Source organism: Malurus melanocephalus, unplaced genomic scaffold (assembly GCF_030028575.1).
Source record: "Malurus melanocephalus ecotype Western Australia unplaced genomic scaffold, MMel_1.1 scaffold_505, whole genome shotgun sequence".
Taxonomy (NCBI): domain Eukaryota; kingdom Metazoa; phylum Chordata; class Aves; order Passeriformes; family Maluridae; genus Malurus; species Malurus melanocephalus.
In genome coordinates this window covers 100,391-127,175 of record NW_026623737.1, presented here as the reverse complement: position 1 = coordinate 127,175, position 26,785 = coordinate 100,391, and the positions used below count along the sequence as shown (strand labels likewise).

The window sequence follows — 26,785 nt, the reverse complement described above, 5'->3', positions numbered from 1 at the left end:
GCTTCCCGCAGGCTCCGCACCAGCCGGGCCAACCGGGCTTCAAATTCACCGTGGCCGAGTCCTGCGATCGGATCAAGGACGAGTTCCAGTTCCTGCAGGCCCAGTACCACAGGTGAGCCCGGGGGCACCCCCGGCCTCTCCCCCCGCCCCGAGCCCCCCGTTTCTCCGGGGTCTCACGGTGCGCTCTCCCCCCCAGCCTCAAAGTGGAGTATGACAAGCTGGCGAACGAGAAGACCGAAATGCAGCGCCATTACGTTATGGTGAGAGACTTTAATCAGATTTCGGATCAGCCTGTAAATGTCATTAGCTGCGAGCCTGCGAACGGGGGGGACCGGGGGACCCCCCCCGGGACGGGGCACTGCCTGCCCGGGGACCCCCGGAGCGGGGGGTGGCGGTGCCAGGCGCTCCGAGCCCCAGACGCCTGGAAGCGCAATCCCAAGTTTCCTGTTAACCCCTTTGGAGCGCTGCTGCAGCCGCGGGGGGGTCGGGGGGGGACCGGAGCGGTGACCCCGGGCTGGGCGGGGAGAGGGGGGGTGTTCGTGGTGCTGGTGGGGTTTCTCCCCCTTGCTGTCCCCGAGGCCACCCTGGAGCCATCCCATCTCCCCCCCCCCCTCCAAATCCTTCCCGAGGGAAATGGGCACTTTTGTTGCCTCAAAACGCTCTTTTTTTAGCTCAATTTGCATCGTGGGCCCCCCGGGTGGGCTCGTTTGGGTTTCTGATGGGTTTGGCAGGATCCAGCACCCCCTTTCCCTTCGGGTCCCACGGCTCCCAGCAGCTCCCCCGGTCCCTGGTGGGGAGAATAGATCCCCCCCCTTCCCGGTGAGAGGCTGGATTTTTGGCCAGACTCCGGGCTGTACCTGTTCTGCCAGGGCCGAGTAGACGCCTGTCACCCAGCTCTGCGCCTCTTTGTTTTTCTAAGTAGCTTAGGAGGAGAAAACAGGAGTCAAAAGGAGTGTCCCCTCGTTAAGTGCCTGCCAGTTAAACCCATAAACATCTGCTTATTATAAGGTGTAATTTCCTTGGCTACCCGTGCTTTAAGCCCAGTTTTGCCCAGGATACTTTTTGGTAATGACCTTATGCAAATACCTTCTGTGAACTGAATTCAAATTCTCCTTGGCTCTCATGTTTAATTGAATTTATTTCTATTTTTTCTTTTCTCCTTCCCCAGTACTACGAAATGTCGTAYGGTTTGAATATTGAAATGCACAAACAGGTGAGTAATTTCAAGGGGGGAAGTAGTGATTGATTGATCTCCTGTTGCCCTTTTCCTCCACCTGAGGTAAAATCGGCCCTGATTGCACTAAATAGGGAATAAGTGCTGGAGGCAGAGATGTGACTCCAGGTGGGATCCCATGGCCTGGCTGTTAAATTGGCAGCCGCAGGTTGATGGCGCTTGGTGGGGATTTTTGGTCGATATTCATGAGGAATTTGGGTTTTAGACAGAGTGTTTATGCAAAGAGGCGAGAGCAGCCTCGCCTCCCGTGCTGGGAGGTCAATACCTGGAATAGCGCGTTCCCAAGGTTCGGAAAACACTGATATGTRCTGCGTCCGCCTCTGGTCGTGTTGTGGGTACAACAGGGCTGTTTGTAAGGTCATCCCCTGCTCCTGGCCCTGCTGGAGCGTGAGACCGAGCAGGGAATTATCTCCGGGGCTCCCAGAGCTCACCGTGTGTTGCTCAATGTCACGGAGTTGTCTTTGCGTCTGGGAAATGAAGCAATGTTTGGGGCTGGTTGGGTTTTTTTTTTCCCTCCCTTCCAGTCTCCTCTAATATGTAACTTGCCTGAAGGAAAAAATAGAGAAGGCCCCAGCAGAATGTGGTGTGCTACCTTGATAAGATTATCGGTAAAGAGCCTAAAGGCTGCGCACATGATGGTAAAACTTAAAGGAATAAAGTTATTATTGAGATTAGACCTGATTATTTGTGCTGCTGCTGCTTACTGGTTTTAGAAGGAGTTCTAATTAAGAACTTAAGGCAGATAGAAGTTGACATCAACTTTGCCGCTCGCAAATCAGCCCCATTCAACTCCAAAGTGGTTTGGCTTAATAGCGGCATCGCCCTGCTCCGAGGAGGCTCTGAGGAGGCTGCCTGGGCGCTGATGAGATGCAAAGCAGCGCCTCTGAATGTGCCTCTCTGCTTCCCTTCGCCTCTCTGCGCCGGAGTCACGGGGCAACGAAAATAATTCCTGCTTAGTCTTCAGTTTTTTATAAATATCTTCTTCCACGCAGATAATCCCGACTTCCCGCTCCAGGGGCTGCTGYCGGCCCCAGGTGTCCTTAGAGGGGGCAGTGGGGGTCTGGGACCCCYGAGCTCGGGGAGCTTGGGCAGGTTTGTCCCGGGGTGCTCGGGAACCCCCCAAAGTGCAGGATTGTGGGGCAGGCCCGGGGCCCTGCTGCGAGCAGGGGGCGGGTTTGATGTGTCCCGAGGGACACTGAGCCTGCAGCTGCCTCAGCGGTGCCTTGGGGGACTCTGGAGTGACGCTGGGGTGACCTGGAGGGACTGGAGTGACCTGAGCCCAGGCTCTTGGGGAGAGGGTCTGCTCTCCCCAGCCCCTTCCTACCTGGTTGCTCACTGCTGGATAGCTCCGCTCGGTTCTGGGAGATGCTGGAAAAASGCCCCGAGACGTTGGGCTTATTCCCTGGCTGGAAAATGCTGTTCCCAAGACGTGCTGAGTGTTTTTCCATGGGCACATCCCGAGGGATCGGTGAGGTTTGGCACCACGGGGTGAGCGTTGGGAGGCATGGATGGAGCAGCCCCCTCCTGTGGGTGCTGAAGGGGTCTCGGGGGTAACTGAGGAGCCTCAGAATTCGATGGGGGATGACTGAGGAGCCCCAGAATTCCCAGTTTGAATCAGTCTGTCGCTGCCCTGCATTTTTCTGGCACTGACAACGCAGGAGGCCCGGCGTGGTCACTGTGCCTTGCTGGGAGCTCTGCAAGCAGCAGTTCCATCCTGCCTGGGTGATTCCAGCARCATCCCGGGCCCTTCCCGGTGACATCTGCTGCGTGCCCGCTGCCGGGAACTTGGGGAAGCTGAAGCTGTCTCACTCTTTAATTGACAGCACCGCGGAGCAAACAAAGCAGCCCTGGCTGTGCTTCCAGGCGAAAATGGGGCGAGCAGGAGTGGCGGGCGGGGAGCACCGGACCGCAGCGAGCGCCCGGGGAGCCTCTTCCCCCTCTTTGGGGCCGCAGCATCCCCTGAAAGGCATCCCTGGCGCAGCATCCCCCCGCCAGGCATCCCGCAAGGCATCCCGCTAATTGCGGCGTGGTCCTGCCGGCATCTGGCCGAGGGTGGCTGGTCCTGAACAAACAAGTTTATCAGCTGACCTGTTTAGCGGTTGACTTGTGTTTATCTGCACACAATCAAGTAGACTGAAGTGCTTGAATTATTCATGCAGTGTCCTGCCCTCCAGACTTGACTGCTTGTGATTACATCTGCTCCAGACAAACATTGATGGATACTTCATCTTTAAGCAAAAGGGGATTGTCTGTCTGTGGGCTTATATAACAGATTATCTCTTCCACGCTGAATATTAAGTGTGTGCATATGTGGCTGCGTGTGGGGTTGGGTTTTTTGTTTTTTTTTGCCTTCCCCCCCTTTCTTCTCGTTTTGTTTCTCGTTAGGAAAAAAATGTACTTTCATAAACAACTCCATATGCAAGGAAATATTTAGGAAGTGACTCCCCAGTCGGTTGCAGTGAATCGCTCCTTACATCAGTCTTCCTGCTGAACTCGACTCCTTCCCCGGGCTCAGCTTTCCTAAACCCGACTCCAATCAGGAGTTTTCTTTTGAAACCCCGGCAAAACTTTTTTTTTTTTTGTTCGGGTTAATTGATTTTTCCAAAAGAAACTTTGCTTCCCCTGTCGGCTGTGCATTGTTTCTGTGCAGATCTCCGTGGATAATCGCTGAGAGCAATAACCATTCCAAAAGGAAAACTCATTTTGCGTGGGGAAACGGGACACCTCGGAGGACAGAACCTTTGTGCTGCCTTTGATTTCTTGTTGTGGCTGAGAACGCYGCACAGAAGCGCTTCTTGTTTTCCTGCTTAATGCTTGGAACAAACCTAAACCCCCCAACACTTCCAGGGAAGAGAGGCAGCTTCTTTTTTGTGTGTRTGTGTGTTTCTAGAATATTCTAGGAACACAATATCCTTTCTGTCGTGCTCGTTAGCAAGGAGTGCCAGGTAATAATTTGCTAAATACTTCAGAAGCCGAGCAATTTGTTAGCTGTGCTCTCAGGACTGCCGAGGCAGCAGGGAATTCTGGCTTTCCCTCATGGTGTGGGAAGCACTGGGTGGATTTGGGGGGTCCCGGCTGCGTTTTGGGAGTCTCTGTGAGCTTTACCCCGTTGCTGGTGGTAATTCCTTAATGAGGGGTTGTGTCCTGCCCCTGCACACCCCCGCCCTGAATTTAATTCTCATCAGCCAGGCTCTCCACTTTGCTAATAATGATAGCAGCCACAAATAGCTTTCAACATGCCATTGACAGCCCGCTTGGAGAGAGCACTTGAAATAGTGGTAGACAGCTGAAAGTACCATAATTGTGCGCCCGAGTGAGAACCACACTGCTCAAGGGGCTGATTTTCATGTGCTTACAGAGACAATATCCTGGTTTCAACAAATGCTGCTGGTGCTTCACGCCTCGTGTGATTTACTGCCCCTCCTCCTCCGGGGAGGGGGCGTTGGGGGGCTCTGCACCATGCAGGGGTGGATCAGGAGAACCTGCAGGGGATCAGGGGGTCCAGACCCTGCAGAAAACCCTCGAGGGGTGTTCGTGGAGGGAGCTGGGGTTTGGAGCCCAGGAGGRAGCTGGGGCCTTGCGAGTGGGAGGTGTGGGGTTGAGATGGTGCCGTGTTCCTGTATGCTATGAAGGGGCACCTCTGGCAGCCCCACCAGCCCCATTTCCAGGGGTCCAGGGAAGCCATGTCTATCTGTACATGTGTAATTGCACTTTTCCAGGGAATGGTCAGGTTCCCAGGGCTGYSAGAGCTTCAGGAGTGTTTGGGCAATRCTCTGAGGCACAGGTTGGGATTGGTGGGGTGTCTGTGCAGGGCCTTGGGTAATCTTCATGTTCCCTTGCACCTCTGGAGGTTCCTGGATTTAAGGACAGAAATATAGATGTTCTGGGRTGTTTCCAGGAGGAGGAAAGGCAGTGTTCTGTGTTCAGCATCTTCTCTCCATCTTTCATCCCGCTGCATAAATCCAGGAGCAAGGCCAGGCTGGACTTGGGGCTGGTGTGGCCCAAAACCTGTTCTGGGGTTCCACCTGCCATGGTCTGGTGGGATTCCCTTCCCCGGGGAGGGCTGTGGAGGATCTGTCCTGTTTTGGGGGCAAATTGAGGGGCTGTTATGTGTTGCAGTGTGTTTTGGGGTCCTGTGCAGGGTTTTTGGGGTAGTTTGTGCAGGTTTTTTGGGTGTTCTCTGGGCATTTTTGTGGTGCTCCTTGCAGAGTGAGGCCTGTGGGACTGCACCCTGCAGGCAGCTCGTCTTCCCAGGCACAGGGAGCCCAGGAGAGGTCTATGTCCTGCCCTGTGCCCTGAGGGGATGCTGGGATCAGCCTGAAGGTGTCACCCCGGGGCTGGGACATCCCTGCAGCTTCATTTGCCTCACAGGCCTCCAAAGCTGAGACATTTTGGCACAAGGAGCATCCCCATTGCCCAGAGCCCTGTCTGGGGGTGTCCCCAGCCCGGAGCTCTGCACTCCCACGTTTTGGGTCATTTCTAAGGCTGCCCTGTCTCTCCCATGAGTGACATCCAGGGGATATTTTCCCATCCCCTATGCCCCATCCAGGGGATATTTTCCCATCCCCTATGCCCCATCCAGGTGGATGGGAAGCTGGGAGCGCAGGGAGCTGGAGCTGCTGGGCACAGCCAGCCCCAGCTATTTAACACCGAGCCGCCACCACTCCCAGTCCATCCCAGCTCCCTGTGGCTGCCAGGAGCAGCTCCTGTGTCCCCAAGTGCTTCGGATGCTGCCGGTGGCTCCGGCCGTTTGAAGAGCAGGTGACAGCAGCCTCAGCCGGGGCCAAGCGGTGCCACTGTTGATTTATCACCGGTGCAAATGGTTTCTCTGGTTTCGCCCTCCCCGCCACTGAAACCCCAGCCCGCGAGGTCCGGGGCAGATTCTTGGCAGGGGCATRGAGTGAGGGGGGATTAGCTGGGATTTCAGATTCTCCTGACTCCTTGCCCTTTTTAACGAGCAGCAGCATCCCTGTGCTGGGGGGAGTGGCCCACATTGGCTCCCGAGGTGTTGGGGAGGGTGGGAGCCTCTCGGTGCCCTGCTCCCGGTGTTTTACCTGCCCTAGTCTGGGGAAGATGCAGGGCAGCGGAAGGGGATGTGGAGCCTGGGATTGCCATGGCAACCCACGGTGGGAATGGAGGTTTTCCTTGGCAGGAGCAGCTCGGGGGGGCTCGGGGGCTCTGGGCAAGGTGATGAATGAGCCCTGTGATGGGGAAGGTGTCGGGCACAGGGCCCTCCCCTGTTCCCTGCGTTCTGGAGGATCCCTTTCCCYCCCCATCAAACTTTTAATGGGGACCACTGGAGCTTAATGTGTCGAGGAGTGGGAAAAGGGAAAGTGAGCAAATATTTAAAGACGATTGAATCTCRTGTTCACAGGAAACCTCACGGTTGTAAACATAATATTTAGGACATCCAATATCTCTGTGCTCGCTCGATCCCACGTGGGAAGTCTCTTTCCTTGTGGAATGGGGAGTTGGGCTTCACATCTGGGTTGGAAACTGTGTATTTAAAGGTGGAGACCTCATGTATGTTGTTGGTCAGGGCAGGGTGTCAGGGAAAACCCTGCTCCTTCTCTTCCTGCTCCGTGGATCAACCTGGCTGGGTGCTGTGTTTATCCCGGGATGCAGCCCAGGGAAGCTGGTATTTTCCCCTCCAGTCTGGCTTGGATTTGTTCTAGAACCTGGGAGCTGGCAGGGCAGGGCTCCTGGAGCCTGCTGCATCCCGAATCCAAAGGCTGGAGCTGAAGAAATAAATATTTCATGCAGCTGGAGCTAAATATAATCTGATCGAAGTGCTAGTRCCAAAAAGCCTGGAAGGAGCTTTCCCTGTTGCTGGGCACGGCGGTGGCACCACTGGTGGCACTYRTGGTGCCAGYCCAGCTGCTCCGGCCATGGCGCCGGGGYTGGGCTCAGATTTGGCACTTGGAGCTTTCAGCTGGGATCCGTGGAAGCAGAGGAGCTGAGGGTGTTGTGTGAGTGCTGAGGGTGGTGAAAGCCTTGTGCTGGCCAGAGCCAGATCCTGGGCACAGGGGGCACGGTGGCAAAGTGTCACTGCAGTGACAGGACACAGGAAAGAGGCCAGAGGGCAGGGATGGCTGGGATRTGGGGAAGAAYCCTTCCCTGTGAGGGYGGTGGGACACTGGGTGCTGTCACTGCCCTGTTCCCATTCCTGGAAGTGTCCAAAGCCGGGCTGGAACAGCCTGGGCTCATCGGGGGTGCAGGGAGTGGAACAGAATGAGCTTCAGAGCCCCTTCCAGCCRARCCATCCCAGCACTCCMCGATCCCCAGCTGATCCGCGCATCCTCACACTCAGGGCCGTGACGATCCCGGTGCCTTGGCCAGGGTACCTGAGTCCAAGCCATGGTCACTTCCAGCCGTCCCTGCCTTGGCACACCATGCCAGCACGTTCCCAGCCTCTGGAATTGCTAAGAAAAGCAGCAGGTGTAACCCAATCACCGGGGAGGCTKCTGGAGAAGGAGGATGGCCAGGAATATTCCCAGGGCTTTGCAGCCGGGAGCAGCGACTCCCACAGGGAGCAGGACCTGGAGCTCTGGGGACTGTAGGGTGGTCCCCTCCATGGGGGTGGCTCCAGGCTGGGACAGATCAGGATTTTTCTGGTGTCTCCCTGCTAATGGTGACCTTGGGAATGTTGGTTGTCCCTGTTGGGTTGTGTCCCAGCCATCCCCAAGCTCCTTACAGCAAGGCTGAGTGTCTGTTGGGGTTTTTCTTCCAAATTAGGGTATTTCAGGAATTTTCCTTGTGGTGCCTGAGAGTAGGTGGAGCCTAAAACCCAAAGGTGCTGTGGGATCTGAGGAGCTGTTCCGGGAAACTGTGCTTTGGGATCGGGAGGGTGAAGCTTTGGRGTGGATTTGGGGTGATTTGGGGGCTCTGTGAGTAGGGCTTGGCTGTCCTGGGAAGATGCTTCTTGCCAGCAGGGAGACTGGAGTGACCCCCATTTGCTGTGGGTTCAGGATGGATTTGGGGCGATTTCGGGGACTGTTGGAGTGGGGGAGTGGCTGTGGCTGTCCTGGGAAGAGACTCTTGGCCAGCAGGAGGCCGGAGCTCTCCYGGGTAATCACGGGGGTTATTGATAACGAGCTGCCGGGCTGGCGGAAGGAATTTCGGGCCGTTTGATTCCGTGCCAGCRCTCGGCTCCGGCCATTGTTGTGGCGCGGGATCTGTGCGGCCGCTCGGCCGTGTTTGACTTGGAGCTGGAGCTGTTTTCACAGCTGCCTCAGCCAGGAGCAGCTGGAATTAACCCCCGGGAGCCGGGACATGGCCAGGGAGCTGGGACATGGCCATCCTGCCAGGAGCATCCCTGGGATGGGAGGGATGGCACCTCCCCGGGGTCATTCCTGCTGGGAATTATTCTCAGAGTTGGGTGTTAAGCTCCCACAGAGCRGAGCTGGCAGGTGTTGGTGGATCCAGGATGTTTCCAGAGTAGGATAACGATGGCAAAGGGAATCCCACCACTTCTGTGGGGAGGGAGAAGAGCAGACCCCAGCCCTTGTGGACTCTCAGCTCACTGCACAGGGCAGGGGCCTTTTCCAGGGTTTCTTTTGGAAAAACAAAACACCCACCCAGTCCTTGGAGCAGGGGGTAACAGGAGGCCCCCAAACCCTGGATTTCCTGGGACGCAGCCTCTCCAGAGAGCATGGAGAGTGCTGGGCCTGGCTGTGCTCTCCTGAAGCTGGGGAAGCCCAGGCTSGTGGGACCCTGCCAGGGCTGGTCTGGGACACTCATCCCGGGGTGGGAAGGGGATGGAAGTGTCCCAGAGAGGCAGCGATGTGTCCCTGTGCTGGAGAGCTCAAGGGAGCTTCCACTGCCTCTGCCAGGAGCAGCTGCTTCCACAGCAGGGCTGGGAAGGGGACAGGGAGGGGATGCCCAGGGGAGGATTTGTGGGTAGGGACAGGCAGGGGGCAAGGAGGGGATTTTGGGAAGGGACAGGGAGGGGATTTGGAGAAGGGACAGGCAGGGCACACGCAGTGCTGCTGCCCGGAAGCCTGGTGGCATCCCCGAGAGCCTGCTGGCTGCTGACTGTTGCTGTTTCCTCTTCCCTTTTTCCAGACAGAAATTGCTAAAAGACTGAACACGATTTTAGCCCAGATCATGCCTTTTCTGTCACAAGAGGTAAGGACACTGTCATGCCCTGGTGGAGGGGATGCAGCTTCCCCTGGGGATTCCCCTTGGGTGTTGCAAGGGGGGAACAGAGGGGATTTGGGTCCTGCCTGTGTGCAGGAAATCCCTTGTGATGGGCAGGGCTGGGCCTTTTGGGGTCTCTGTTCAGCTGGGGGGACTGCACTGAGCCCAAAGGGCTGTGAAGGGCTCCCCCTTTTCCCCAAGAGCTGCTCCCRCACCCCACAGAGGTGGGAGGTGTCCCTGGGCTGCTGCACCCAATTTGGCCCAAGAGAGGGGGGGATGGGAGGGAGGGTCCTGCCCCTGGGCTGGGGCTGATCAGGCTCCTCTGTCCCCACAGCACCAACAGCAGGTGGCCCAGGCTGTTGAACGTGCCAAGCAAGTGACAATGACGGAGTTGAATGCTATCATCGGGGTACGTGGACTTCCCAATCTGCCTCTCACCGTGTGTATTCCCCTTTTATTCCTATCATTTACCATATCCAGAGGCGACCCTGCGCTCAGGAGGGCAGGGAGGGCGGCTCCCAGGTCCTGGCCATCCCAAAGCACCAAAATTGCCCCAACCCCGCAGCCCCTGGCTGTGCCAAACCCCCAAATTCCCTCAACCCTGCAGCCCCTGGCTGTGCCAAACCCCAAAACTGCCCCAGTCCAGCCCTCAGCAGGACAGGGCTGGGAGCTGCTGCCTCCCTGGCAGCTCCAGGATTCCAATTGGATGTTCCCATGGGGCTGGGGAGATTTGGGATGGGAGCCCTCTGGAGCCCCTGAGGCCAGGCTCGTCTCTGCCGGGCTGGTGGTGTGGAATGTGCCGTGCCCTTGGCGGAGTTGTTGTTCCATGCATTGACCCTTTCCCGCACAGATTGAGGGGTTCTGGTTGAAAATTAATGATTTTAATTGTTTCTTTAATTGCTGTCACTGTCTCAGTCCTGCAGCAAACCCCAGGACATCGGGGTTCCCACTCCATCTCCTGGCTCCAGAACTCTTCTGGCTTTGCTTCCAAGGAAATATTCATTTATAATTTTATTTTRTTTTTTTWAATAACTGTTTGCACTTCTTCRAGGATCTTTATAATTCTCTGCGTTTAACTTGCTCTTCTATCCATTTTCCTGAGTTTTATGGGTATCACCAACTGTGGAATTGTGCTCTGGGGTCCTTCAATCCTTGGGAATGAGGAAAGCCTTGGAAGCAGCTGAATCCCTCATGGTGGGGTCGGTGGCACATTGGCAGCACCCCAGGAGTGGGAGCTGAGTTTTGGGGTGACCCTGCACCCTGCCATGCTCCTCACCCATTCCAGGTGGGGTGGGAGGAGGGATGGGGAGCTGCTGGAGGCTGGATGAGCTGCTGGAGGCAGATATTGGAATTCAATTAAGGTGGATGAGCGAGGCCCGTGACCCCCATTCCCGAGGTAATTGCTTCCCTGGATCCCAGCGAGACCCCACTGTCATTAAGCAGCCAGCCCAGCCATTTAATCGTTTTCCTGATGAGCTTCCAGCGGGAGTGAYGGGCATCTCCTCCTGGGGTGGCTTGGCAGGGAAGGATCAGTGATTCCAGGGCTTGTCCAGGAGGGCAGACTCATCCTGGAGCTGCTTTGGGGGATAGGTCTGTGCTCATGCACCTGCTCCTGTTCTTCCCAAAGTGGAAAATCCAGCGGGTTTGGTGTTTTTCTCTCCACTCTGTGCACACTGCAGGTTCTTGCTGCAGAGATGCTGCTGGCAGGAGGGTGWTGATGGTGATTCCATGGCCTTCCATGGCTGGTAGAGATGGTTCCAGGCTTGTCCCCACTGATACTCCAAACCTAGCGCATTTGGTGCTTTGCCTGCCCTCAGCAGGTTGTTTCTGTAGGGTTGCTGACGTGGACACATCCCTGGGTTGGCTTTCCCAGCGCTGGGGCGTGTTCGCTGTCCCTGGGGATCCAGCCCTCGGTGGCTCTGCTGCCCCCAGCCTGCCCCACAGCCTGGTGCCACTGCTGCAACACCCAAACCCCCCCCAAAATGGTGCAAAGCTCCTTTTATGCCCCTTTTGAGGTCAAGAGCTGTTAATTTTATGCATCTGGGCCATTGTCTCRCAGCTCCCGCGCTCGAGGCTGGGCTGAAACGGAGCCTTGATTCGGTTGTAGCCCTGGAAATGATTTCCCTGGAAATGATTAAACTCCGTCACTAAATGTAGCGCCGGCGCTGAACTGAAGTGCTGAACCATTAAATCAGGAACAAAGGCACGGAGCGTGATGGACATAATCCAATTAAAGCCACTCCAGCGGCAGATATTCCTTGCCAGCCTCCTTCCCAAATCTGGAGCCTCTTCCCATCTCCCCATCCCGGCCCAGTGCTGCAGAGGGACCCCAGGAGCAAACGGCTCCGTGGCCACTGCTGGGATCGCCCTGAGCTGCGATTGCAGTCTCCTGGAATTTCGGGACACTGCTCCCTGGTGGGGTCCTGCCAGCAGAGGAGGCCGCTGGAGCAGATACTGGGAGCCCCAGAGCAGCATCCTGGGGGATCTGGGCTTGAGGATGGCCTCTGTCGCTCCAGGAAGGTCCCTGCTCCTGAAATGCTGCTCCAAATCCTTGTGCTCTGTCTGTGTCACCTGTCCACCAACACTGTGATCCCTGTGCAGGGGGATTTGGGGTTCCCAGAGAGCCTCCCCATCTCTGGAGTGTTGCAGCAGACCCTGCCCCAATGTTGTTTGTTACACACAGCCTTTTCCAGGGCTGGAATAAAGGATGGAAGGGGCTTTCCAGCAGGGGACASTCGGAGCAAGCAGGATCTCTGTGCCACAGAGTGCTGGGTGGGGTTTGTCCCCTCCATGGAGTCTCCAGGATGTTGTTCCCGTGGGATGTGCAGTRGCTGCTCTGTGGGCTGGCACCAACRCAYGGAGTGATGGGAAGGATGGAGGAGCGAGAACCTGGGAATTCTCCAGCACAGCYCCGGGATGAGCTCTGGGCTCATCCTCTACTCCTTGCCATGGGAATGATCCAGCTGGGAGACGGATGGAGCTTTGCAGCCCAGATGTGGGATCCTGGCTGCCCTTGAAGCTGTGCTGCTGGATGCAGGGGGACACAGGGATGAGGCTCCAGGACATCCCGATGGATCCTGCTCTCCGCTTCCTGCTGCCAGAGGAAGGAAAACCAAAGCCACCTGGAGATGCTGTTCTGGACCACGAGGGGTTTTGTGTCCTGGCCTTGGCTCCCACATCCCAAGAGGGGCTGTTCTCGCAGCTCACTGAGCCCTTGCATGGATATATTTGTTGACAGCCTAAAAACCAGGAAGAAATCCCAGTTTTCTGCTGGTGCTGATTCTTCTCCTCTGGCTGCTGCTGCCTCGCTCGTGGTGGGGTTGTGCTGACCCTGGGGCTGTTCCAGGGCTGGATTTCCCATCAGCATCCCAGGAATGGAGTGCTGCTGTTCCACGAGTTCCCTTTTTTTGGGTGGAAAACTTCGGGATGAGTTACACCGTGCAGATGTTTCTGGGAGTTGGAGATTGCAGAGGATAAAACATTGGATCTGGTTATATTCCAGGGATGGGCACCCCTGGAGAGCTTCCAGGAGAGGGATGTGGGAATGGTTGGAAGTGCTGGAAAACCACCTGAGGYCATTCTCTGGGATGATGCTCTGCTGCAGTGGTCAGCCCTGCCTCTCCCTCAAATGGGTGGAAATCAAGTGGAATTGGGATTGGAAAGAACCTCGCTGATTTTGGGGAGAGCCAAGGATCTGTTCCCTGCTTTTTGGAAGGAGCCAAGGATCTGTTCCGTGATTTTTGGGAAGAACCAAGGATCTGTTCTCCTGGTTGTGGTGCCGAGCATTGACCCTGGCCCTGTGTGTGGCCAGAACTGCTGCGGGATCACCTTTTGCCCCTCACCCCCGGCTCTCCTCTGTGTCCCRGTTTGGGGACACTCCTGGAATGTCCATCCGGAGGATTCCCATCTGCCTGGCAGAACCAGYTCCTGCTTGTTGAGGGCACAGGGATTTATGATTTTCCTGCAGCAGAGGCCTGATGGCCTCCTCCATGTGGCTTCTGCTCCAGTGGGATGTTGGAGCTGCCTGGAAGGAGCTGCTTTAATGGATTCCTCTACCTGGTACTGCAGCTCCGGCCTTTGGCTCCCACCTGGAATCTCATCCTGGACAGGGATTTAYCTCTCCATCCCCTGAGGAGCAGAAAGCAGCTCTGGAAGGGGTGGGGGACTCACCCAGCCAGGGGCTGCTCTGTCCTGCTGTGTCCATGGAATGGGATGTGGATGACAGGACATTGCCCCTTCTGCTGCCTGGAACAGCTCCTTCCATTGGGAATGGGCCACAGCTTCTCCCCCAAAACTTCAGCTTGCTGTGGGAAAACTTACCATGGAATCCTGGAATGGTTGGGTTTGGAAAGGATCTGAAAGCTCATCCAGTGCCACCTCTGCCATCTCTGGACAGTGTCCACTGTCCCAGGGTGCTCCAGTCCCCATAACCTGGCCTGGGACATTCCCAGGATCCAGGGACACATGGATGCATCTTTTGCAGCCCTGGAAATGTGCTGGAAATTTCCCTGATGGAATGTTGGAAACACAACTAGAGCCCTCCGTACCTGGGGATGTTTTTGGTGAATTCCTGGAGTGTCCACTGGGCTGGGCCGTGGGACTCCTGAAGTGCCTGAGGAGAAATACTCATCCCAGCTGGTCAGAGGGGCCTGGGAGACTCTACTGCAGCCCACGTGTCCCCCCATTCCTGGTGTCCCCAGCCTGTGATTCTCGTTGGTGTTCCCAGACTTCCCTGGAAGCTGCAGGGTTGCTGCTGGATGGGCTGTGGCTGCAGGCAGGAGGGTCCCAGGCAGGAACACCAGCTCCAACACCCTCCTGGCTGGACCAGGGGTAGCGTGGGACCTCTTGCAAGTGGGTCCTTGGATTCCAGCAAGTTTCCTTCCAATGTTGTGTTTGCAATAGGGAATGTGCCTGGTGTTCCCTTCCCCTCCCCAGAGTAGCAGTTTGGCTTTTTCCAGCTGAGCCGGAGCAGGCAGTGAGTCCCCATGGCTGGGTGAAGGCTGGRATGACTGGGATTCACTCCTGAAAAACCCTGGGAGCAGCTGGGCCGCAGCTCCAGGGAATGTGGGGGGTCATGCCCAGCCCCGTGGTGGTAATACAGAATCCCTGCAGGATTTATCCAGTGCCAGGGGGAYCTGGTGATGCTGGAAGGGGTTGGGAGCAGCGGGATGCTGTGATGGGACCAAGATGCTGTGTGGAATTTTCTGGAAGCTGCTCCTGAGCAAATGAGCAGAACCTCCCCGTGCTGTGGTGTCTGGGAGGATCCTGGGTGCTGGAATTTTCTCTCTCTGCCTAGTTTAGCAGCTGCCCTCCAGCCATGGAGCCTCTCTGCCTCCTGGGTGGGATTCCTGGATTTTTTTTTTTTTTCCTTTTCCTGCTGGAAAAGCCTAACTATGTCTGCAGGGATGAGCGTTCTGGGAACGACGGATTATCCCGGGGCTGCGTGCTGCAGGTGCTCCCACCCTGGGCCATGTCCTGGGCACCCCAATCCTACTAACGGGGCTTTTCCTTCCAGGCATCCATGCAGCGGGGCCGCTCCCGGGAGCACCCCGGCGGGACCCCGGGAATGCCCTCSCCGGTGGCGCCGCTCCCGGGCCCTCCCCGGCTCACTGGTGCTTTCATTGCAGCAGCAGCAGCTCCAGGCCCAGCACCTCTCGCACGCCGCCCACGGGCCCCCGGTCCAGCTGCCGCCGCACCCCTCGGGGCTCCAGCCGCCCGGRATCCCGCCGGTCACCGGCACCAGCTCGGGGCTGCTGGCGCTCGGCGCCCTGGGCAGCCAGGCCCACCTGGCCGTCAAGGACGAGAAGAACCACCACGAYCTGGACCACAGAGGTGAGAGGGGCTGCTGCTTCTGGCAGCCACTGCTGCTGGGAGTGTCAGAATCCTGGGGTGGCTCGGCTGGGAGGGAGAGAAACGTTATCCGGGACAGGGAGACCTTCCAATGTCCCAAGGAGCTCCAGCCGGGCCTTGGACACTTYCAGGGATCCAGGGGCACTTTGTGCYATTCCCTCCACACCCTYACAGCCAGAAATTCCTTYGCARTRTCACATCTAARTCTCCACTTTTCCAATGGGMAGYKGTTCCCTGTGTCCTGTCCCTCCATCCCTTGTCCCCAGTCTCTCTCCAGCTCTCCAGGAGCCCCTTTAGGCCTTGCAAGGGGCTCTGAGCTCTCCCTGGTTCCTTCCCTTCTCCAGCCTGGCTCCAGCCCTTGGAGCAGCTCCRTGGCCTCCTCTGGAATTGCTGCAGCAGCTCAGGTCCGTCTGATTTTGGGGGAGTGCCCTGATCCTGTCACGAGTAATTTCCCACCACCCTATCCCTTGGATCAGCTGCATTCAGATCGTGAGATTGCMCTTTTAGGGATGCAGGATTCCCTAAATGATGCTCAGCCTCTGGAGGAGCCTGACTGCAATTCCCGTGTCCCTGTTCAGCCGTGGCTTAATGGGAAAGCACCCTTCATCCTCTTCCTTCTCTTCCTCTTCAACTCCATCACCATCAGAGCCTTCCTATGGCCAGGGATCCTGTTCTGTGCACMAGGAAATTTGATTTTCCTCATTATTGGGGACCAGACCATTTCTAGAAAATCAGYGGATCTGAGGTGTTAAGCAGCAGCGTTCAGGTTTGTCCTGGCAGATCCACTGTCCACAAAGACRGGAGGATTTGGGATATTTCCCTTTCACATTCCCATTGGCAGRGCAGGTTCCCACAGCCTTTCCAGGTTGTTGGTCTCTGCTGGGGGATTTGGGTGGAAAAAGCAGCAATGAGACAAAACTCCTCATAGCAATTGTCCAGTGACATTCCTTTTCCTGCTCAGATTCTGATTGCCAGAGATTCCAGGGAATTTGGGGCTGTTTGGGTACAGATTAATGGCTGAACCACGTCTTGGATGTGGATCTGTGCCCCCAGAACTGTCGGGTGTTGTGACTTTGGGGACAGATAGCCAAGGCTGCTGGCATTCCCTATGGATTCAGGGCACTTCCAGCTGTGTTTTGCCAGATAAATCACTTGGACCAAAAGGGAGGGGTGGGAATTGGGTGGGAGAGATGGATGGAGGGAGATTTTAAAGCCAGAGAGAGCCCAGACAGGGCTTGAGTTTAATGGTTTGAGCTAACAGCGTGAGGAGGTTCTGGGTTCATTTTTCTGGTTTCAGGCTTACCCTAACTTGCTTTATTTTCCTGTTCTTCATTTTGGCTGTGCCCTCCCCTGTGTCCTGGCATCCTCTGAAGAGCGAGACTCAAGTGCAGTAAGTGCCATTCCTTCCTTCTGCTCCGAGTTTTATTGATCCTTTCAAACCCACCTGGTAGCTGGGAGYGCTGGGGCTGCCCTGGCACAGCCCTTGTTAAATAATGAACCAGGCATTGAAATCCCTCATCCTGCCTGGGAGAGCTGTGCCAGGCTGAGTGGAGTCACCTTCTCGGTGGTGCTTTGGGAATTGGGTTTAAATCCCTTTGTTTGTGGCAGAGCCTCAGGAAATTCTGTTGTTTTTGCTGAATGAGCATAGTCAGATCCTGAATCTSTTGGTGATTAGGAAGGCTGGTTCATCCCCAATCGCTCTCCAGTTATCTGGGGTCATCTGATCTGGGATGGGTTCGGTTCTTACTCCATGTCAGGCAGGACTTGGAGGCTCGAGCAATCCTAACTGGGGAAATCCCTATATTTTGGAGGGCTTGGAAGCTGCTCCTGGGTGATGGATTCCCTGGGAGCAGGGATGGAGAGGATACTGAGGGTGGGAGGAGCCAGGTAGGGGCTGCCCTGCTCCTGGAATGGGCTGTTTGGCATTCCCGTTTTCCCAATCCATGAGCAGTGAGCTGGGATATTCCCCGTGGAGCTCTAACATGGCCATCGGCAGCATTCGGCATTCCCGTTCTCCCTGGCCTCTGTCTGTGCAATAAAAAATATTGAGTTGCTTGGCAGCAGGCCAGGAGCAGGGCTGAACGGATCGATGCCTCTAAATGCCTGACACGATTCTCGGGAAGCTGCGAGGGTTTCCAGGATGACTGCCTGGGAAGAAAGAGCTCCGTGTTATCCAAAGCTGCTTAGTGGGGAGCGAGGAGGAACATGAACAGCTTTAGTTCTGCCTTTCTAAAGGAGAGGAAAGGCGGGCACAGCTCAGGAACCGTGGGGCTGCAGCACGGGGGGCTGGGATCGCACCAGGGAACCGGGATCGCCCCAGCTGCTGCCAGGGGTGGAGGGGAGAGGGAATGTGCGGGGTGGGAACAGGCTGTGCCAGGGGAAATGTGGGATCAGGGTTGTGCTGAGGGGGAATGTGGGATTGGAACTGTGCTGATGTGGGATCAAGGCTGTGCTGAGGCGATTCAATGTGGAATCGGGGCTGTTCTGATGTAGGATCAGGGCTGTGCTGAGGGTGATGCAGGGCTGGGCAGCCTCCCCGTTGTGCTGCCATGTTTGCTTCCAGCATTTCCTGGCTGTGCTGCCTGAAGCAAGTGCAGAATTCCCCCTGGGCCCTGTCACTCCCAGTCACACGGGTTTTCCGGGACATTTCGTGGATGTCCTTTGTGGTGCTGGGGCTGGGCTCAGCTGTTCCTTTGCTCCCTCTGGATGRGGCTGCCTTATCCATAGGCTCCCGAGGTGCCACTCCTGAGCAGTGCTCCCATGGGAGCAGCGGATCAGGGAGCTGGGAATGGTTCCAGGGAGCTCCCAGTGGGAGCCGCTGTCATTTCCCACATCTTCCTCCAGGATTTCCCTTTAGGAACAGCCCCCTCCTGCATTTTCCCTGGGATTGGAGCTCAGGTGTCCTTGGGCGTTCTCACAGCATTCCCGGGGTTCCCAGTGAGGCTGATGCTGGATCCCATCCCTGCTCCATGGGAGCTGTGGGATCTCATCCTGCTGCTGGGATGGGGCTGTACGTGTCCCCTTGGGACCTGCTGCTCRGGGAGTCCCATTTCCTTCTGTTCCTGCTGAAAAGCTGCTCCTGTCTCCACAGAATAATTCCGTGTCCCCCTCGGAGAGCCTGCGGGCCAGYGAGAAGCACCGGAGCTCCACAGATTACAGCATCGACTCCAAGAAGCGGAAAGCGGAGGAGAAGGACAGCATGAGCCGATATGTGAGCAGCAGGGATGGGCTGTGCTGGCCATGGGGATGCCTTGGGGCAGGATTTGCAGGGGAAGAAAGCGGGATTTGGGTAATTTCCAGTGAGGTGTGGGTGATCTAGGTCAGACCATGGGATCATTCAGGCAGGAAAAACCCTTTGAGATTGTGGAGTCCCCAGCACTGCCAAGGCCACCCTAATCCATGTCCCCGAGTGCCACCTCCCCGTGTTGTTAAATCTCTGCAGGAGCATGGTGGCTCCTTGACCACCTTTTCCGTGAAAGAATTGTCCCTGATCTCCAGCTGGAGTATTCTGCTACTGCTGGGGTGGTTTGGCTCCTCGGGGGGCTGTCCCCACCCTGGTTTTTGGAGCTCTCTGCAGRGTGTGACTCGTTTTGTGTTCCAGGACAGCGATGGTGACAAGAGCGATGACCTGGTGGTTGACGTCTCTAACGAGGTGAGCCCTGGGGACATTTGGGTGGCTCTGCCCACAACGCAGTGTGGGTTTGGGATGTACAAAGGGGTTCTTCAGGGGCTTCCCAACACCAGCCTGAAGGAGAGGCCAGAGGAAGCCCTTCCAACTGCGAGAATTCCAACGCTTTTCCTGTCCCACAGGACCCCGCTACCCCCCGAGTGAGCCCGGCCCACTCCCCCCCGGAGAATGGCCTGGACAAAGCCCGTGGGCTGAAGAAGGGGGACGCTCCCAACAGCCCGGCCTCGGTGGCCTCTTCCAGCAGCACTCCCTCCTCCAAGACCAAGGACCTGGGCCACGTATGTCCATTCTGCAGAGTCATGGGGGCTGTGGGTCCCCCATGAGCTGGAGCTCATCCCTGGTTTTCCATCCCTTCTCCCCCCAGAACGACAAATCCTCCACGCCCGGCCTCAAGTCCAACACTCCGACGCCCCGGAAYGACGCTCCCACCCCGGGCACCAGCAGCACCCCRGGGCTGCGGCCCATGCCCGGCAAACCCAGCGGCATGGACCCCCTGGGTGGGTACCAGTGTCACCRCCGTGTCATGGACACRGCACRCAGGGCTCTGGGCTGGGGACAAGGCAGGGATGGCCCAGGGGTTGGATTCCTGGGAGTTGGGTGTTGGATTTTGCTGTTGAGGGTTGGGTGTAGGATGCTAGTTGTTGGATTTTGTGTTGGATATTGGATGTTGGCTGTTGGATTTTGCCTGTTGACCATTGGGTGTTTCCGTGGCTRCTGTTGTGCCCCATGCCCCAATGGCATCCCATCCCTGTGTCCATGTCCCGTCCTTGATGGTGTCCCGTCCCCAATTGTGTCCATGTCCCATCCCTGACCGCTTCCCATCCCTGACTGTGTCCATGTCCCATCCCTGACTGTGTCCCGTCCCCAACCGTGTCCATATCCCATCCCTGACTGTGTCCGTGTCCCATCTCTGAGAGTGTCCCGTCCCCCACTGTGTCCATGTCCCATCCCTGACTGCGTCTCATTCCTGACCACGTCCCATCCCTTACCGTGTCCATGTCCCATCCCTGACTGTGTTCTGTCCCGACCATGTCCATGTCCCATCCCTGACCGTGTCCCATCCCTGATCATGTCCATATCCCATCCCTGATCATGTCCATGTCCCATCCCCATCCCTGCCCGCGCCCCATCCCTGTCTATGTCCCATCCCTGACGCTGTCCCACTCTCTGCAGCCTCGGCCCTGCGCACGCCCATCTCCATCGCGGGCTCGTACGCGGCGCCCTTTGCCATGATGGGGCACCACGAGATGAACGGGTCGCTGACGAGCCCCGGTGCCTACGCGGGGCTGCACAACCTCCCTCCGCAGATGAGCGCAGCCGCCGCTGCCGCCGCTGCCTACGGCCGGTCGCCAATGGTGAGCTTTGGAGCTGTACGTAGCACTTTTAGCTCCTTCTCACTGGGGGGATGGGCAGGGGGGTTTGGGAGACTGGGAGGTTGGGGCTCCTTCTCCTCAAAGCCGGCTGCGGCTTGGATTGAAGGGGCTGGGGRTGGAGATGCTTCTCTGTGGGGTGACGTGTATGTGCCACTAGGTTGGGGTTTCTCCTTCCCCTTCCTTCGCCTCTTGTTACTTTCCTCAGCCCCCTACTCCATTCCTCGATCCTTTATCCCATAACTCAGCCCCTTATCCCGTTCCTTGGCCCCTGTCCCATTCCTCTCACTGAACTCCTGTTCTAAAGTGAGACAAGGAGTCACACACTGCCATTAAAGCAGAGATTGGAGTTTCTGACCTCRGGGTGCTGGCACAGGCTGGCTGCTCCCATCCCTGGGGGTTTGGGAATGACACGGGGAGAGGGAACAGGTCCCACCCAGTTCTTGCAGACCCTGCTCCTTTGGCTGATGCCCTGCCTGCTGGGGGAAATGCCCATTAGCTTTGAGCAGCAGGGAAAGAGCAGGAGGTGTCCCCAGGGGCTCGGGGATGGGAGGCTGTGTGGTGCTCCCACCCCTGTCCGGCCTCACCCGTGTCCGTGCTTCTCTTGACAGGTTGGGTTTGACCCACACCCACCCATGCGAGCCCCAGGCCTGCCCTCCAGCCTGGCGTCCATCCCCGGAGGGAAACCGTAAGCCCTGCTGGAATTTCTTTGGGGTCGGAGGGGCCGGGAGGGGGAAGAGGGAGGGCTTTGCCCACGGCCAGCCTTGGGGACACGCTGTAGCAGCTGGGCTGTGCCACCAGAGCTGAGCCCTTCTTTTGTCCCGGCAGGGCCTACTCGTTCCACGTGAGCGCCGAYGGGCAGATGCAGCCGGTGCCGTTCCCGCACGACGCGCTGGCGGGGCCCGGCATCCCGCGGCACGCGCGGCAGATCAACACGCTGAGCCAYGGCGAGGTGGTGTGCGCCGTCACCATCAGCAACCCCACCCGCCACGTCTACACCGGYGGCAAGGGCTGCGTCAAGATCTGGGACATCAGCCAGCCTGGCAGCAAGAGCCCCATCTCCCAGCTGGACTGCTTGGTGAGCGGCTGGAGCCTCCCGGGAGGGCAGGAGAGCCATGGGGTGTCCAGGATGGGTGGGAGAGCTGTGCTGGGGCTGCTGCTGTCCCCAGTGCTGTGTCCCTGCCTTCACCYCCTCTGATGGCATTAATCACCATTAACATCAACGTCTCTTSCTCATTACCATCTGTTTCCTCTTTYCCCCATTGCTCTCCCTTTTCTCTTTCCTTCAATGTCCCATTCTTCTTCCCCATTACCAACTCTGTTCTGYATTATTGTCTTTGTCTTCTTCCCTGTTACTTTTTCCCATTATATCTATTTTTCCCCCTTAAATTTCCCTTTTCTTCTTCCCTCCATCAACATCCCTTTTCCCTGCTTTCAACATCCCCTTTTCCTCTTTCTCCACCTCATTGCCCACTTTCCCCCATTTATGTCACTTTTTCCTGCTCTCAACATCCCCTTTCCTCTTTCCTCACCTCATTGCTCTCTCTTTCCTCTTCTCCCTGTCAAACATCCCCTTTTCCTTTCCCCACCCCATTTCCCTCTTTTTCCTCTTCTCCCCTTTGTGATCTCATTCCTCTTCCTCCAATTAATTTCTCTCTCCTCTCCATCACCATCCCTTTTGCTCTTCCCCCCGTTGCCCTCTCTTCCCTGTACCCCCTTCCATCGCCATCTCTCCATCCCCACCGCCCCCATCCTGTCCCATCCTGCCCTCACGGTCCCTTCTGTCCCCAGAACAGGGATAACTACATCCGCTCGTGCAAGCTGCTGCCGGATGGCCGCACGCTGATYGTGGGGGGCGAGGCCAGCACCCTGACCATCTGGGACCTGGCGTCGCCCACGCCGCGCATCAAGGCCGAGCTGACGTCGTCGGCTCCCGCGTGCTACGCGCTGGCCATCAGCCCCGACGCCAAGGTGTGCTTCTCGTGCTGCAGCGAYGGCAACATCGCCGTGTGGGACCTGCACAACCAGACCCTCGTCAGGTGAGCCCCGAGCCGGGCCCTGCTGTGGGGTTTGGGTGTGTTCGGGTGTTGTGGTATGGGGGTAGGGTGGGAAGGACCTTAAAGCTTATCTTTCCTTGATTCGTATCCCTTTGTCTCTTCCCCTGTGTCATCATCTATTTTCCTCTTTGCCCCATCACATCCCTTTACTTCTTCCCTCGCTGACATCTCCTTTCCTCTTCCCCCACCCCACTGCCTCCCCTTTCCCCTTCTCCCCAGCAACCTCCCTTTTCCTCTTCTCCCTGGGYRCAGACACYTTCCACCATCCCAGGTTKCTCCAAGCCCTGTCCAACCCRGCCTTGAGCATTCCAGGGATGGGGAATCCTCCACCTTCACTGGGATGGGGTCAGGAGCACCCTCTGGTGACACTGCATTATTTCCTGGTGGTCATCCCTGAGCCAGCCCAATCCTTGGCCAGGCTGGTGCTCCTCCATGCTCCTGGATGCGATTCCAGGAATGTTTGGTGTGGCTGAGCTGCATAAACACAGTCTGAGCACCTTGAACCCAACTCAGTACGTTTCCTAGCACTCCCCTTGCAGAATTCCATCATTTTCTCTGCTTCCCAGGCAATTCCAAGGGCACACAGATGGGGCCAGCTGCATAGACATCTCCCATGATGGTACCAAGTTGTGGACAGGGGGCCTGGACAACACAGTKCGTTCATGGGACCTGCGGGAAGGGCGGCAGCTGCAGCAGCACGACTTCACCTCCCAGGTATAACCCTGGGAATGGCCTGGGATGGGGATTGATCCTTCATGGAAAACAGGGAGTGCTGCCTGCTGCTGGGAAAAGGGCCCTGTCAGCTCTGAGCTTGGCTGTTCGTGCTGGTTTTGGCATGACCTGGAAATGTGGGAACTGTGGGGCTTTCTGGATCTTGTTCCAGTTCCTCTGTCAGCACTTCCCCATCCTTGTAGTATTAGGGGAGCATCTCTTCCCATGGGAAGTAACAGGGCTCTCTGGGTGCTGGGATCAGGATTGGGATYGTGCCTCCTCCAGCAGAGCCTGATCCAGAGGAGCAGGGCTGGGCCTTGTGTCCACTGGGCAARGGCGGCAGTATCCATGGAGCTGGGAGCCATCCAAACCCCTGGATGTGCCTCTCCAAACGGGCTCTGTCCATTTGGGGCTGGCCAGCAGCTTCCAGCAGTGCCATGGATCCCGGAATGGTCGGGTCAAAAGGCACCTGGAAGGTCTCTCCTCCCACCCTCCCATGGGGCTGTGGGCAGTGAATTCCCGCTGACCCCACTGTGTCTCCCTTCCCACTGCAGATCTTCTCGCTGGGGTACTGCCCGACGGGCGAGTGGCTGGCCGTGGGCATGGAGAGCAGCAACGTGGAGGTGCTGCACCACACCAAGCCCGACAAGTACCAGCTGCACCTGCACGAGAGCTGCGTGCTCTCCCTCAAATTCGCCTACTGCGGTGAGCAGCCCTGCCCAGAGCACAGCAGGGTGGGGGGCGGGAGGTCCTGGAATGGCTCGGGTTGGAAAGGACCTTGGAGGTCATCCCATTCCCCCCCTCTGGGACCTCTCATTTATGGATGGGGATCATGGAATAGTTTGGGTTGGAAGGGACCTTAAAGCCCATYGCATTCCACCCTTCTGGGACACCTCCTGCTATCCCAGGTTGCTCYGAGCCCTGTCCACCCTRGCACTGGACACTTCCAGGGATGGGACKCAGGGATGCCCACAAACTGCAGGAAGGGGCAGTGCTCAGTGCAGTGGTGAGGGCTGAGCATGGATGTCTCCAGCAGGATCCAGGCCATGGGTGCTGCTGCATTTGGGGTTTATCCCCATAAAACCATCCTGTTTGTGGCTATGTTTATTCCCACAAAACCATCCTTGTTGTGGTGGTGTTTATTCCCATAAACCCATCCCGGTTGTGGCTTTTTATTCCCATAAACCCATCCCAGCTGTGGCCATGTTTATTGCCTGGGATGTGATGTGGGGTGGGGCGGGGGCAGTAGCAGCGTTCAGCCCCTGATCCCGATTTCCCGGTGCAGGGAAGTGGTTTGTGAGCACCGGGAAGGACAACCTGCTCAACGCCTGGAGGACGCCCTATGGAGCGAGCATCTTCCAGGTGGGAGACCTCGGGAAGGGCATGGGATGGGGGCTGTGCCTGGATTCCCCTTCCACAGCGCCCCGGAGAGAGGGGAGATCCCTTGGGGTGGCTGGATTGGTTGGGGTGCGGGATGTGTTGGATGTCGCTGGGAAAACCTGGGAATCCATCGTGACGGATTGTCCCTGCTCCTGCTTTTGGCAGTCCAAGGAATCCTCGTCCGTGCTGAGCTGCGACATCTCGGCCGATGACAAGTACATCGTCACGGGCTCGGGGGACAAGAAGGCCACAGTCTACGAGGTCATCTACTAACCCTGGGATTTATGGATGGGCCGGCAGCTCCGGCCCCGGCAGCGCTTGGAAACGCTCCGGGAATGCTCTGGGAATGCCGAGGGAAAGGCTCCGGGCCCCGGCCCCGCTCCGCCTGGCGTCGCTCCGCCCGGCATCCGCCACACTCGGATTTATTTGGAGATCTGCAACTCTGGCACACATGGAAGCCCTAAATGGATTTTTATTTGGTTTTAGGGCTTTGGGGTTTCTTTTGAATTTTTTTTTTTTTTTTGTTTCCCGGTTCTTTCCGTCTGGCTTTGGTGGCACTATAAAGGACTCCTTTTTTATTGGGACTTTTTTTTTGTGCATCCCGCATAAGACTTGTGAAAAATGTAAATACTGGACTAGGAGATAGCGTGGGAAGGGGGGACCCTCCCAGTACACTTAGTTGTGTATTTTTGTCTGCTGTAATTGTATTCCACTGATGGTTTTGGTGGTGGCAATTTTATTCTGGGGGTTTTTTGGTTTTGTTTTTGGTTTTTGTTTTTTTTTTCCCCTTTTCCCCCCCTCTGGAAGTGTCCGTGGGGACTTTGCCATCCAGGCTGAGCAGAGATGTCCGCTGGTGAAAAGTTGTTCCTCCTGTCGTGCGTCGTGTGTTAGTGATGGTGGGGAATCGCTCGGATCCTCAGCTACTGACGGGACATCGACACAATCACCTTGGGGTTTGCTTTCAAGAGATGGATTTATGGATTTATCCTTATTTTTTCCGCGCTTGGATGTTTGAAGAAAAGGGGAAGCCCACGCAAGCCCTTCTTGGTCTTCGGACAGAAGCAAATGAGGAGTGATTTCAAAGAAAGCTTAGAAAATTCAGCTCAGGGAGCCACGAAAGATAATAGCAAACTTATGTGTTTTGTATTCAAATGAAAGTAAAGAATTAGAATTGATAACCTTGGAGAAAAAAAAAAAGACAAAAAAAAATACAGTTTTTTTTTTAAAAGCGAAAAGTTTACTAACAAGTAGGGTTTGTGTGTGGTGGGGGGGCTGCTTGTGGTCCTTGTGGGCTTTATGGTCTTGTGTCTTCTGGTTTTATGGAGCAACTCCCTCCCCCACAGGCCTGCGTCAGCCTTTTGTACTAAAGGTTCCAAAAAGGACAGTAAAAAAAAAAAAGATAAAAAAAAAACGAAGACCTAACGGGAAAATAAAAGTATTTGTGTAGCAGAAGTGCTCACCTGTATTGTAGCACACGGCAGAGGATTTTTATACCACGTTTTTATGGATTATTTTTGGCGAGTTGGATCTGGTTCAAAAGGAAAATGTTTAGGGTTGAGGGGAGAGATGGTTTGGAGAAGGGGGAGAAGAGGATGGAGAGGTGGGACCTGGAATTGCAGCCCTCCCAGGAGCTTCCATCCATCCCTCTGAGGGATCCATCCCTTCCCTCTGGCTGCCCCTGGGGTGGACAGAGGAGCTGGGCTGGGAAGGAGGAGAAGTCTCCTGGGGGATCCTGCTTTTCCCATCAAAATGAGAGGGTTTTGAGCTGAAACAAAGGAGTGTTCCAGGCACAGGGTGGCTGTTCCAGGGGTGATGGGATCAGTTTGGGGCGTTGATGATCCAAGGAAGGAGAAGCCCAAGTTCTCCAAAGCTGCTTTAGCATTTTAGGATGGTTTGGCTCAGATTAATAACTCTGCCCCTGCCCCAGCAGCCAGCAGAGCCTTGGAGGGCTCCAGGGGTGTTTTGGGGTCAGTTTTGGGATTGGTTTGGGGCAGCTGTGCCCCTTTCTGCACCCCGACCCTGGGCACAGCAGTTCCATGGCCTTCAGCGCCTTCCCCTCTGCGTGGATGGGGCAGTGCTGGGAAGGGCTGGGGGGCTCTGCCCTGTCCCCAGGGTCCCCCCCAGCAGCGGGGTCACCCCCAGCCCATGTCCCCCAGCCCCATGGGTTTGCAGCTTAGTTTTCCTCCCCAGAGACCAGGATTGAGGCAGGAATTGCATGTTCCAGAGCTGGTGGAGCCTTCTGGAGCCAGGGTCTCGACTTCACACCAAAGTATGTAGCAGAATCTGTACAGCTGTTCATAACTACCACTGGTTTTTGTAAAAAAGGGCCAAAAAGAGAAAAAAAAAAGAATAAAAA

At 56.5% G+C, this 26,785-nt stretch overlaps 1 protein-coding gene across 7 annotated transcripts in view; it reads left to right on the top strand.

The window, feature by feature from the left end:
- The window catches only part of TLE3 (TLE family member 3, transcriptional corepressor), a 27,664-nt gene extending 879 nt beyond the window's left edge, over positions 1–26,785 (top strand). The window contains exons 3-21 of one of the 7 annotated variants that reach the window (XM_057381346.1): positions 12–112; positions 197–260; positions 1,169–1,213; positions 9,299–9,361; positions 9,708–9,782; positions 15,004–15,205; positions 16,597–16,613; positions 18,315–18,434; positions 18,825–18,875; positions 19,034–19,189; positions 19,276–19,408; positions 20,085–20,266; positions 20,893–20,969; positions 21,110–21,359; positions 22,073–22,320; positions 22,905–23,052; positions 23,604–23,754; positions 24,335–24,411; positions 24,595–26,785. In XM_057381346.1, the coding sequence (XP_057237329.1) occupies positions 12–112; positions 197–260; positions 1,169–1,213; positions 9,299–9,361; positions 9,708–9,782; positions 15,004–15,205; positions 16,597–16,613; positions 18,315–18,434; positions 18,825–18,875; positions 19,034–19,189; positions 19,276–19,408; positions 20,085–20,266; positions 20,893–20,969; positions 21,110–21,359; positions 22,073–22,320; positions 22,905–23,052; positions 23,604–23,754; positions 24,335–24,411; positions 24,595–24,702 (2,268 nt within the window). In that variant the 3' untranslated portion in view covers positions 24,703–26,785. Of the gene's footprint in view, positions 1–11; positions 113–196; positions 261–1,168; positions 1,214–9,298; positions 9,362–9,707; positions 9,813–15,000; positions 15,206–16,596; positions 16,614–18,314; positions 18,435–18,824; positions 18,876–19,033; positions 19,190–19,275; positions 19,409–20,084; positions 20,282–20,892; positions 20,970–21,109; positions 21,360–22,072; positions 22,321–22,904; positions 23,053–23,603; positions 23,755–24,334; positions 24,412–24,594 lie in introns of all 7 variants that reach the window. The other 6 variants (XM_057381344.1, XM_057381340.1, XM_057381341.1 and 3 more) reach the window with 6 other exon arrangements.